This window comes from Colossoma macropomum, unplaced genomic scaffold, assembly GCF_904425465.1.
Source record: "Colossoma macropomum unplaced genomic scaffold, Colossoma_macropomum, whole genome shotgun sequence".
In the NCBI taxonomy this organism is placed as follows: Eukaryota; Metazoa; Chordata; class Actinopteri; order Characiformes; family Serrasalmidae; genus Colossoma; species Colossoma macropomum.
In genome coordinates this window covers 23015824-23029311 of record NW_023494798.1, presented here as the reverse complement: position 1 = coordinate 23029311, position 13488 = coordinate 23015824, and the positions used below count along the sequence as shown (strand labels likewise).

Here is a 13488-nt window from a genome sequence, read left to right as displayed (position 1 = left end):
CAGATGTTGATGGCTGCCCAACAGCAGGGCTGAAGTAGGAGGACACTTCAGGGTCCGCGGGGGGCGGAGCATCGCGCGCACTTCTGCCCTCCTCCTGCTCAAGAGCGTGCAAGGCGCTCATGGCTACACATAAGTAAAGGGCGATCTCCTGAGGACGAGCTGAGAAGAGAAGAGAGAAGAGAGGAGAAGAGTAGGAGAAGGAGCTGGAGCCCTAAGCAGCCTCCCCCCTCCGTTTTTTTCTTCTACTGTTCTTTTTTTTTAATCCCCCCACCCCTTCAATGTGGACTGTGCTATCTGAGGATCTGCCCAGAAGAGAGAAGACGCTCCTCGGCGAACTTTCTGTCCTTTTTATCCCTTTTTATCCTCTGCGTGTTCGTTTGCTCGCGCATCTGCATTATGATACAGAGTAGACTGTAAGGGAGTTTTTTCCTCTGTCGTTTTTTGGTTCTGCGCTTTCGCTACTCAAGAAGCAGTTTCACAGTGAGGGAGTTCCGTTCCTGCTGAGCCCTAAATGACGGCCGAGGTCCAGCAGCCCTCCGTGCAGACCCCTGCCCAGAGCAGCCCGATGTCTGCGCCAGAGAAGCCGGCGGCCATGGACGCGGCCTCTTCAGCCACGAAGACCAAGAAGACGAACGCGGGCATCCGGCGCCCGGAAAAGCCGCCGTACTCCTACATCGCTCTAATCGTGATGGCCATCCAAAGCTCGCCCACCAAGCGGCTGACCCTCAGCGAGATCTACCAGTTCCTCCAGAGCCGCTTCCCTTTCTTCCGCGGCTCCTACCAGGGCTGGAAGAACTCGGTGCGCCACAACCTGTCCCTCAACGAGTGCTTCATCAAGCTGCCCAAGGGCCTGGGCAGACCGGGCAAGGGCCACTACTGGACCATCGACCCGGCCAGCGAGTTCATGTTCGAGGAGGGCTCGTTCCGGCGCAGGCCGCGCGGCTTCAGGCGCAAGTGCCAGGCGCTCAAGCCCTCCATGTACAGCATGATGAACGGCCTGGGCTTCAACCACCTCCCCGACTCGTACAACTTCCAGGGCGGCGGCGGGGGGCTGTCCTGCCCGCCCAACAGCCTGTCCTTGGAGAGCGGGATTGGGATGATGAACGGACACTTGGCCAGCAACATGGACGGTATGGGCCTGGCCGGACACTCCATGTCCCATCTGTCAGCCAGCGGCGGACACTCGTACATGGGGAGTTGCACGGGGGCCTCGGCCGGCGACTACCCCCACCACGACAATGCCGCGTCCCCGCTGCTGCCCAGCGGAGGGGTCATGGAGCCCCATCCCGTTTACTCGAGCCCCACGTCGGCCTGGGCCCCCGCCCCGTCCGCCTCGCTCAACAATGGAGCGTCATACATCAAGCAGCAGCCGCTCTCGCCCTGCAACCCCGGAGCGAACCCTCTGCAGCCCAGCTTACCCACGCACTCTCTGGACCAGTCTTACCTGCACCAGAACGGACACAGCACGAGCGACCTGCAAGGTAACTGTCTCGTTTTGTGTGCTTAATATAAAGATAATATAAAGATAAAAAGAAGCTCTGTAAAAAGTGGAGAGCGTTTTGAGGTTTGAATCGACAAAACAGGGATTTTTTCGTCTAAACCAAAACTTTGCTTTGCATTATTTTTTTCAACGTGTTTATTGGAGTTGAATAAAATCAATCAAACCGGTTACCACAAGGACATTTTTAAAGTTTAACTGACCCACATTTTTCAGCAAAGGTGATACACATATTTTGCCTATTCATAGTCAGACATTAAAGTGATGAAATTACAAATAGTTATATAGCAATTAAAAGTAATGCACTAACCAGCAGCGAAACACAGGCCTCATTTGATGTAATTCATTGACCGTTACATTTATAGCCCAAGTCAATACTTGCATTGAATTAAAAATAATAGTTTAAAAAACAAAATGTAATTATTCTTTGCCAATCAGCACCTCCCCACTTAATACAACAAATCTGAAACCAGGTGTTCAGGTAATACAGGCCATCAGGTCAGTCATCACCCACTAAAGCTGACTTTTGCGTGTGAACGAGTCTATTTACAATTTATTTAATTTTGCTTCTTAAGAAATGATACTCTTTGCAGCGGCTGCTAAAACTCGAATGAATTAATAAAGTTTCCTCAAGTGACCTTTATCACCTGATGGCTCTTATTACCTCAATCTGCTGTTGTCCTACAGGGTCTAAAATGTATTTTCATTGTAAGACGATGTTTTGTGGATGATGAAGTCTATATTTTGAGTACTAGAGTAGGCAGCGCTAGGCCTTCTGCCTTGGTTAAACTGGACCGCAGTAAAAGCTTAAGACGAACTCGAGCTCCCTTTTTTGTCAAATCTCTGTTTAAAGCGGTATCAAAACCCGATACAATACCGAACACTAGCAGAGGAACGCGCACAGCCAGTGGACAGTGCGCGGCGCGCGGAGTCCTGCGGGAATCGCGTGCAAGCCGGACAATGTCCATTAAGATACCCCACCCTGGGGGCAGAAATAGATACTGCTCTCATTAAATGCCATATAAATCCAGAGTCTTCACCGCAGATCCACTATTATCTGAATCTGCCGCTGATTTTTTTTTTTATAGTCTAATGGACAGCAGTTGGTCCTAATCTATCAAAGTATCTCTCAGTATAAAATAGGCTGACTCTGAATTACTGTTTAATATCAGTGTTTTAATGAGTCTTGATATTTGCAGGACTCTTACACAGATAGTTACAGCGGACAGCGCCATAATTGAGCTTTGTGTCCAGCCAAAAATCCAAAGGTCATTGAGTGTAAATAAACGAATCATGACTCTGGTCTCAGTCTGTTCTTGGACACGTAATCATTACATTACAAACACGTAATAATAATAATAATAACAATAATAATAAAGGTATTATTATTAGTAGTAGTAGTAGTAGTAGCATTGTTGTTGCTGTTGTTGTTATATTTGGGGTTATTATACATTATTATTATAAGGCATTAAAAATTTTTGAAATAACCTACTTTTGCCCAAATTTGCTACCTAAATAAATATTAAAATGAATAAATAAATAAACAAAAACTAATCTTAATTTGGGTGTATTTTACACGTGCATGTATAAAAGCCCGTGTGAGCGCGCAGGTGACTTTACGCACAGAGAAAAATATATAATAGCTTAAATATTTCAAATTAAATTTTCCTTTGGTGTTTCTTTTTGGCGCATGTATGTTACATCCAGCTGATGGTGGGTGAGCACCAGCACGGCCTGTAACGGTAAATCCTGTGTGTGTTGTCCTCCCAGGTATCCCCCGGTACCACTCGCAGTCCCCCAGCATGTGTGACAGGAAGGAGTTCGTCTTCTCCTTCAACGCCATGACTTCCTCCAGCATGCACTCGCCCGGGAGCGGCTCCTACTACCACCACCAGCAGGTCGCCTACCAGGACATCAAACCGTGCGTGATGTGACAGCAGCTGTGAAGGGGAGACGCCAGCCGAGCACTGCTGAGGGAGAGCCGCTGGAGGAGGGACTCGGGCCCCGCTGGAGCGCAGTGAGGCTGAGGGCTCGCTATAGAGAGACACGGAGCTCCGAACCACGCAGAAAAACACACAAACCCACGACGAGAAACTCGGTACAAGGACAGGAGAGAGCGCGTGCGCCCTGTAACCCGGGCGGGTGAAGACGTAGGTGCACGCGGGCCAGACTCTGCAGCAAATACAGACTAGAACCTGAGACTCTCGCGCCGCTCGGTACTCGCTCTGCTGAAGGATCACCAACACATCAGAGTGTGAGAAAGTGAAGGAGTGTGAAAGAGAGCGAGACTGGCCACAGAACACACAGCCCCGGACCGGGACGAGCCCGTTTCCAGTGAAAAAAAAATGGTCTTATGTATTTTTAATGTTATTTCCAATTCAGGACGAGCTGTTCTATATCTGATCATAGGCCATTTTTTATTATTTTTTTTTATTATTTTTGGTTAATTAGTGTAAGTAAATCCATTAGACTATCATAAATAAGGAAGAAAAATGAATGAAGGCACTTTTAAACGTCAAAGCGCAACTTATTTATTCTGTTTCTATTTTGATTGTACAATTATAGCCATAGTATCGAGAACGCTTTATTGGCAATATTTGCCGAGACGCTGTCTTTATTCAGTGTAAAAATGAAGGTTAAAAATGTAAGCACTGTTATTTCGGTTGGTTGCTGTTTTTCTTAATGTCTGTATATCCGTATTGACACGAGTCATTTTCCAGCACTGTAAAAACTGTCTATGGTGTAGGGAATATGTTTTAGTAGCCTAGGCTTCTTTTTCCTGTTTCAATGTCTTAGACATTGGTCATGTACGCACCATTTGTATAAAATTGTATAAAAGCAGTAATGGCATGCAGTTTGAATTAAACTGTTCAAAAACTTTCATACACAAACACAGAGTTACCAGATTAACTGCAGACTCCTTCCTGAATGTGGTTCGCTGGAGTTACAGCGCTGACAGGGCAGAAAGATCTTTTTTAAAACGCAAAAACACATTTGTTTCGTCACCTGTTCCTCTGCCAGAGAAGCCGAACTGAAATCCGTGCATTCATAAAACTAAATTACTTTAAATCGAATAATTTTAACAGCTATTTAAACAAATTGTGTATTTCAAAGTGATACATTTGAGTAGAAATAACACCATTCTTAATATGTAGTCTGTCGTCGCCATTATCATTATTATTATTATTATTATTATTGTCGTTGTTGTTATTATAGCCTACACAGCCCTGTAGCCCGCATCTGCGTCATTCGTAGAAACTCCGCTGAATGTCCTTGTTTTAACCTTTTCATCAAAACAGTGACAAAGCGAGGATGAGCTGCCTGCGTGTCCAAAACAAAGATGTTTTGGGCTCCTGACCGCCACATGTGGCAGTGATATTGCACTTGCATTGGATCCATTAAACTGACCACAAAGCTCGCACTCTTATTATAGGCTATTATAGGCCACCTATTCCAGCCAGTGTCCTGCCCTCTCAGACGTCTCCAGTTGTTGCAGATGGATTGCTATATTTATTTCTCTAAGTAAAGAGCTGCACAGCCAACACAGTATGTCCATATGCAAATTAAACTGTCAAATTCATTACCGGGGGGAGCGCTGACACTGCACCGAAACTTTCCTCTCTCTTTCTCTCTCTCTCTCTCTCTCTCTCTCTTATATTTAAGAAAGGCTTTTACACTTTCAGGAGAACATCGTTCACGACCTTTGACCAAACAGTTCAGTCCAGCCAAAGGTTTCCATAATGTGATTGTTGGCAGCTGCGTTCACCTTTTGAGTTTGGGGTTTCAAAATGAAGACAGTCCAGAAGAACTGAGCAGCCGGACTTTTCAGAGTGATGAGCGCCACCTAACGGCCGCGCGCTGAAAAAAGACAGCGTGAAGAAGAAGAAGAAGAAGAAGAAGAAGAAGAAGAAGAAGAAGAAGAAGAAGAAGGACAATAACAGCAGCAGCAACAACAACAACTACAACAACAAGAACAAGCACAACAAGAAGAAAAAAATGTTATACAGGACTGTGCGTAGTCGTAGGCACTTACATATAAAAGTTTTTTTGGGCCGCGCGCGTTTATTTGTTCGAAAAAAAAACACTAATATTAGAATAAATACAGTTAAGATTAAGGCAAATGTAATGATTTTATGTATGTCAATGTGTTCGTTTAACCGTTTCCAAATTTCTCCTTGAGGAAGCCCAGTATAAAGTGCGGTTACACTCTAAAAACGGGTGTGTTAAAAACACTACACTTTCTGTCTCCAACTGGACACATCATGTATTCAGTCAGAGACAACACACTCTGAGTTACTTTTAACACAGAATGTGTGAAATATTTCTGTGGTACGGATAACATATTTTGTGTTACTTTTAATATTGTATGTGTTAAATCAGAAAACAATATGACACATAAGTGTTAAAACAGGTAACACAAGTAAGTGTGTTGTTGTTTAACACAACACTTTTTTTTAGAGTGTATCATCCAGTATCAGCTTTGGCCACTTCAACACTTCATCATGATCAGTCAGATGTGCTGCTGATGGAATTCAACAAATCCGTACAGTTGCTGAGAAAGTCGGGGTCAAATCCGGCACCTGTATTTATCACAGCTCACAAAATATCAACTACTTTTCTAAAAAACAAGAAAATGTTGTTACTTTTACTGCATTAATATTCAGATGTATTCATGCTAATGTTTTATGATGTTTTAATAAGCAAAAAAACACTTTGTTTTCAACTATTTTTAAACTATTTGAACAAAGTGCCCACAACTTTACCTCAACATTTTGAGTTAACTGAACTTCCAGTAGTTTAAACATAGAATCATTTATATATATATTAAACATAGCTATTCTCACACTAAAAAGCTGTGTGTATGTGTATATATATATATATATATATATATATATATACACACACACACACACACACACACACACATACAGCTTTTTAGTGTGAGAATAGCTTATGTTCAAACTACTGGAAGTTTAATTAACTCAGAATGCGAGATAAACAGGTTACATTTACAGTAAATGATTTTCAGTCTATAGATTACGCTAGAGCTAAATCATATAGGAATACTGCTGTGTTCTGAGATCTTGGAAAATATAGGCTACTATAGTCCCACCAGCCTCCAGTAAATGTATTGTTAAAATTATAATAATAATACTAATAATAAAGTAATAAAGTTTAAAAGCTTGCCTTAGACAGAGGGGTGACTATAAGATGGACTTCATCCATCGAAACTGATCTAAGTTTAACAAACCAACAAACATAAATAAGCGCGGCGCTCTGTTCTGATAAATCTCAGCGTCTCGCTGTCACCCCTCAGCAGCCCTCAAGCGCATTCTGGCTGCTAGAGGTGAATAAAGTTCAGTTATGCTCATGAGGCTCCCACTCATGTTCCATACACTAGACGAAACCCACCAGCAGACCCCTGGACCTTCGCGTTCGGCTTCGGAGGATAAAGGCTGCAAAACAAGCAGCGCGATGTCAGATCCTCACATCACTCTCACTGCGCTATCTTTATACTAACCGCTGTGCTGGGAGACATTACAGCCCTGTGAGCTGCTGGGGCAGCGAGCCCAAACTGCCCCGCAGCCTGTGGACCACACATTCATCCCATCCTCAGGACATTAAACAGAGCAGCTCGTCTTGGCTGAATAGCCGAATAAAATTCTTCCGTGATTCACAGCTGTTAGTCAGGGGGGCTTCGCGACGGCACCATAAAAAGCTCGTACTGCAGCTCAACACGCGCGTTAAGCTCACGGCTGCAGCAGAGCTATGAGACACACAAAGGCCAGATCCTGACGGAAGGTCCGCACAGGCCCGAAAACATCTCCAACAGTAGGCTTGCGTAAAAGCACCGATACAAATGAATAATCTTCCGCGTTGGAGTATTTCCCAACATGTGCTCTGGCATTTTTGAAATGCATCATGTAACCACAGGCATATGTGACGCACAACAAACTCAGCCTACTGTTTGAGATGGTTCCAGGCCTAAATGGATCCTCCATCAGGATTCATTGTTTTTATTCGCTCAGCTGGACATGTCAAAGGCTTTAACCTGATTCCCCATGACAGAAAAATGTTGCAGATTGTGTTTTACTGGTGTTACTTTGACAGTATGAACCCAGGTTATTAACCCTTAAAGTCTATGTGTATTATTTGGTAATACTAAGGCTTTTTATCAATCAACTACAACAAATTACTTAAACTAATATATAGCATATGTAATTATGATAGTATGGATCCACCAACACGTGCTTAGAGTTTAGAGATTCAGAACTGCCTTGCTAAATGTCTGCCTCATAGGCCATAGTGCAGCCTACAGTCTGAAATGGTTTAAGGTCTATGTGGATCTTCTATCAGACTTCCATGTGCTTCATAGCTCAGCTGGACATGTCAAAGGCCTTAACATGATTCCTTGCGACAGGAAAAAGTTACAGAGTTTGTTTTGCTCTTATAGATAAAGGCATACATTGGCAATGTGAACCCAGGTTATTTAACCCTGAAATTCTAGGCCTATTATCGGGTTATTAATATTAAGACCTATTATCCAGCAACTACTTTCGTGACTACTATGAAACTAATATACAACAGTTATGAGAGTGAGGTACTGAAGACTGGATCCACCAACAGGTTCTTAGAGTTTCACCGAAGATCCAGAATTATCTTCCAAAGGCTAAACACAGAAAGAAGGAGGCTTCATCACAGGCCATCTTGCAAGCATATTTTCAATTCTATTTTCACCCCAAAGGGCCTCCCTTGCAGCATACTTAGTCACGATTATCATAAGAGACATAACAAACTACAGACTGAACACTGATAAAATAATTAATCCTAAATAAAGGATCTTTAGAATAACTTCCTCAGAACTGAATCATTTTATATCAACCAGTGGTCATTTCATCAAAGCTCACAGCTTAAACACTATTTACCATACAAGGATCAGACATAACACAGTTAAACTTACTTCCAGAACTATTTTATTTTCACTCCATCATGTAAAAATCCATAAAAAATACAGATTCCTGGAATCACCAATTATCTTGTAGGTAAATTTAATATTTTTACATAATTACCAGATTTCTTCTCCCAAAGAAATCTTGCATTTTCATAATTTGTGTTGACCTTCTCTGGACCTTTACTCTAGCTAACTCCCCTCCTCGCTAGGGGTAGTAATGCTGACGATGGCGGCTGTGGCTGTTGGTGGGTGAGCTGCTCCTTTGGCTTCCTTTTTCTGGGGCCTCTGCAGTGTTTGGTTAGGCCTGTGGCCGCCCCGCTGGCTCTTAGCTCGCTCAGCCTTCAGGGTGTGGCCATTGATAGAGAGGTCCTGCAGGGCAGTCAGGGCAAGGTCAGCTCCTGGCCCATCATTGTACTCGAGGAAGGCCCTGTGCTGCGCCCCCTGCCAGGTGAGCCTGAGGGGCACAGCATTCCGCTCCCTCAGCACGGTCTTCAGCTCACTCACCCGCAATCCGGCTGGAATGCCTCCGAGGTAAAGAGTGCTGGAGGAACCACGAGGATGCTCCTGCTCCACAGCGCCTCCCCCAGGTCTCTCAGCTCCATTTTCGATATACTGACGTTTGGGCTCCTGCTTGGGTTCATGCCTGGGCCTACTTTTTGGGTCACGCTTAGGGTTGGGTTTAGCCTCTGGTTTAGGCTCTGCCGCAGGTTTAACGCTTTCAGCAGAGGATACCTTTAGTGTGACGTCATTGCCAGCCTTTTGCTCCAGAGCTCGCAGTTTTTTCAGGATGGGAATTTTCTCCAGCATCTCCGCATCCAACTGCAGACATAACAATTATATTGTTTGTGGGTTGGAGAGAATGGGGCAGTCATCATTGATGTTGAATTCAGTGAGGTTAGTGAAAAGGCTGGAAACAACAACACCAGACGGAATCATATAAAGGGTAAAAAGACCTCTGTCCCTTTGTATAGGAAAATTAATGTGTCTTATACATCTTACGAAAAACACATGAATCTTTCTTTTATTTTATACTAAATCAGTTTAAACTTGCCAAAATAACTCAAACGTGAGGTATTGACATAATAAAATGCCATAGATAGCAGCACAAGTATATTTTAGAAAATGATGCACATTTGTATGTTTTGAACTTTGATAACTATAGCAGTAACTCATCGTTATCAGCAGAAATATTTCACTTCCCCCACAGCTATATTAAGATGTCTTTTATGATCTCCAGGGGAAAAGTGTTATGACCATAGCCAGTTTTGTACAGGATATACACGTCCTATTGTTCTTACAGTGACCTCTAGACTGCTCCTGTTCCACGCAACAAGAACAGCCATGAATGCCAGAAGTGCAGAACCACAAATCCTTTGTACGATCACATGCCCTTTCCTTTATTCAAAAGGCTCCAGAGTTTGGCTGACTAAGATGGCTCAAAGCCACCATGGAAAATGCACATGGCCACTGATTCACCCAAACAACAGCCACCATGTACAGACTGTGGCCATATAAAGAGAACAAATATGATTTATGTGAACACCCAAAAGCAAAGCGATGAGACACATGAACAGAATCTAAATGGTTGTTGTGAGTACACTACACACTATAGAGTACTTAGGCGTGCCACGTTATTTCTAACATATAACCTGAAAACTGAAATTCTAGTTGTGAATTCAGCAGTTGAACTTAATTATTATCAGTATTAACTGTTTTTAAGCATTATTTTGGAAGATTTGTACACAGATTTGTACACTCAAAATATTAAGGTGACATAATGCATTAAGAGCTTTCTCAGCAGCTGCTTTTGTAGCCTTTTTGTATCTTTAGTAATTGCAGTCATCTTATTATGGCATTTGGCAGACACTCTTATCCAGACTGGCTTCCAGAGGTAAGCTAGGGCAACATTAGGAGTCTTGCCCAGGGATGCCTATTGATACAGTATGCTGCATTTCCTTGAGTGGGGAATCAAACATCAGTTTGCTGAGTGAAGGGCAGAAGTGCTGGTTATACAAACCACAATCTAATGACCAGATGGCTGATTTTACCATTGCCATTTCTATTCCCTGCTCACGACAGAACCAAGAGACCACGAGTCTCTGAGCAAGACTTCTAACACCACAGTAGTTACCTAAGTAACATGATTACACTGTAAGTCATAATGGATGATAGTGTCTGCCAACTGCCAAGTATCCTCTTTTTTGAAAAAAAAAGTTTTATTGGCAGCCTAATGTTGGATGAACAAACACGTCTAAGTTGGTTAAAGAAATTATCCTCAGTAAGGATCACTACAAAAGCAGCCGTTGAAAACACTCAATATTTTAATGCGTATGTTACCTAGAAATGTTGAGTGTACTTATAACTGAAACGGAATACTTTTACTCTTAACTCAATTAAGAGAAATCAGAAGGAAAAAAACATATGTTACTTTTTGGATTTTCATTTAGATTTTCCATTTAGTCAAGTTCTGGCACATTGTATTACTTTTTTTTTTTATCAAATTCATCTTTGCGCAAGTACCAGTTCTGCCCATTAGTCTCTGTGTCACACAGCACCTGCTAGCAGAACATCTTTCTTATTGCGGATTTCATAGCAATTTAGTTAGTCATGCAGGGCTGGGTGCCAGTATTGCTGGGTAAGATGGGGAGCAGGACTGCAGTGAGGTAGACTGAGTGGCGGATAATGCTGCGCAATGTAATGGTTATGACAATATAACCGCACATGTTATCCTTGACAGAGGAATGCTAATTAGTGTTTAAGTGTACTTGAATTTTACAATAATGTAAGAGTTTGTTTAAAACAGTAAAGACAAAGCAGATTAACTAATCTGAGTTAATTAGAGTGATCAGCTCAATGTTACTTCAATGTAAAAAAAGTTTTAATTGTATCTTTATGTTTGTATTTGTATCAGTATCAGATTACTTGATAAGTAGACACTTTTTGATTTTTGCTCAAGTATACTTTTAGCTCTGTATTTCCATTTTTAACTGAATAGAGTTTTGACACAGTATCTATATGTTCACTTAAGTATTTTCCTTGGTTGTTGGCAACCAAAGTGATTTTAGTTACCTTTGACCAAATGATGCCCTGTGGTTTAGGGTGCTGACACTCAGTCTTGACGATCCTAGTTGGAGTGATGATATAGTCCACAGTGAGATCATGACTCTCAGTCAGTCCTTCTGGAATGTCCACAACCTGTTGGACATGATAGTTTAGTAATTAATTTAATATCTTTCTCAGTAAGGTCATGGCCATTCCAGTGATTCTGCACACTTTTTAAATTAACTTACACACTCAGATACAAGGCAAACTAATATATATATATTGCAAATGGTCTGTGTGCTTACATAAACAGAAGAATCTGCTGTGATCTGAGTGCTCATTTGCTGAGGCAATCATTTTGCAACCATTTTGCATTATAATTCATAGTACATACAGTATCATCCAACCGTAAACTGTCAGGTAGTGCTGGATTATGTTTTCTACACATCGATGCATGGAGCTTCTGTAAATGGGCTAGGAGTTCTGACCTGACAGTCATGAACCATTGTCACAACCACAGTGGATTCATTCACAGCTCCCATGGAGGCCATCATAGCATATTCCATATCTGCAAATCCCTCTCCTTTCCCAATCCTGTAACCTAAGAGGAAAGAAAATCTTATTATTGATAAGAAGACATATGATCTATAATATTTTTATCACGATTGAGAAACAGGCTTACCTTTCTCAGACACAGCTACAGAACCAACCACTACTAGATCCACTTGAACTCTTGCATCTAAACCAATTGGGACACTGAACTCTTTAACTCCCTGGACAAAACAAACTGTATGAGTGACACACTAATTTATCAGGTATATTGAATTGTGAAAAAGTAATAAAAACAAAAGATATAGTATCATAAAAATATGTGTGTGTATAGTGTGAGTTTAGGTATAACCTGAGAGGTGGAGCACACTCGCAGATCCTCATTGGTTGCATTTTGCGGTGGAACAATTTTGTTAAACAGTCCAGTGCGCAGCCGAGGGGTCGGGACCAGCAACGTTTTTCTAGCCTAAAAAATAGACAGAAGCGCATTAGCTGAAATGAGAATTGCACAATATACAACACAGACAAAATGGCACACATCATATAGTACTCAGTAGAAACAATCTTAATTATAAATGCAAAATACCCTCATTACAATTACACAAAGCTGTCAAAGGTACCTGCAGGGCAGCTAACCGTGCCCCCTCCAGTGGTTTATCCGGATCCACCTTGACTTCACTGGTTTTGCTGAAGACATCTAAGGTTACAATCTTATTGCAGGCCCCATAAGCCCCCTGAAGAGAAAGAAGAAAGTGGTGTGAGAAGGTCACTTACAGTGAGAGTGTGAAAGCGGGCCTGCTCCTGTGGCCTGTCCGGGTTCACTTTGACCACCCTGCTGGACTTGAATTCCTGCAGGACAGGGAGCCTGTTACAGGCCTGTGCAGCTGCCTGTCAGCTCAAAACATACAATACACCACATGACTGAGGAAAACAGTTTGACATCAATCATTCAATCAATTAATCAATCAATCAACCATCACAAAGACCTCTTCAAAGTACAGTTACTTCATAAACAGAATGGCTACCTTGAAGTTTGGAATTCTGTGGTGCACTGGTCGCGGGAAGTTGGCAAGGTTTTTCGCCTCGATGTAATCCCACACTTTTTGGCGAATGTCCCACTTCGTAGCCCCTTTAATCAAATGAGTAAAAACAAGTGGACGCATTTCAGCTGCTGGAGTGAAAACCACACACTCAAGTCCACATACATTCTGATAACAACAAAAACATGGACGGTTACCTTGATTTATGTTAATAGCTTGTTCCATGCTTTAGTGCGCCTAAGTTATCTGTTTTACAACAGGACTACACGATGACGAAAATCAGACATTTTCTTTCTCTACGTTCGTCCATAATCTAAAAACTCACAACAGCAGCTGCTCGCCTGTCAAATTACAATCCAGTTCATTCTACGGGTCCCTACAAAGGTCAAAACTCGTTTCGTTTTTCC

At 42.4% G+C, this 13488-nt stretch overlaps 2 protein-coding genes across 4 annotated transcripts; one reads left to right on the top strand and one right to left on the bottom strand.

The window, feature by feature from the left end:
• The first annotated feature begins 268 nt into the window (after window positions 1–268).
• On the top strand, window positions 269–4516 carry foxf1 (forkhead box F1). Its single transcript, XM_036585515.1, has 2 exons — window positions 269–1481; window positions 3269–4516. Exons 1-2 carry the CDS (start codon window positions 512–514, stop codon window positions 3430–3432), a joined length of 1134 nt encoding a protein of 377 aa, XP_036441408.1. The 5' UTR covers window positions 269–511; the 3' UTR covers window positions 3433–4516.
• A 3933-nt stretch (window positions 4517–8449) lies between these two features.
• mthfsd (methenyltetrahydrofolate synthetase domain containing) lies at window positions 8450–13453 on the bottom strand. 3 transcript variants are annotated; one of them, XM_036585539.1, is made up of 8 exons: window positions 13279–13453; window positions 13067–13170; window positions 12816–12929; window positions 12394–12507; window positions 12175–12265; window positions 11981–12093; window positions 11520–11645; window positions 8450–9269 (listed from the first exon to the last, which is right to left on the bottom strand). In XM_036585539.1, exons 1-8 carry the CDS (start codon window positions 13304–13306, stop codon window positions 8640–8642), a joined length of 1320 nt encoding a protein of 439 aa, XP_036441432.1. In that variant the 5' UTR covers window positions 13307–13453; the 3' UTR covers window positions 8450–8639. The 3 variants fall into 3 exon arrangements, with proteins under 3 accessions (XP_036441432.1, XP_036441433.1, XP_036441431.1); XM_036585540.1 differs by having other exon boundaries at window positions 12816–12890; XM_036585538.1 differs by lacking the exon at window positions 12816–12929 and adding an exon at window positions 12662–12775.
• Window positions 13454–13488: the final 35 nt, after the last annotated feature.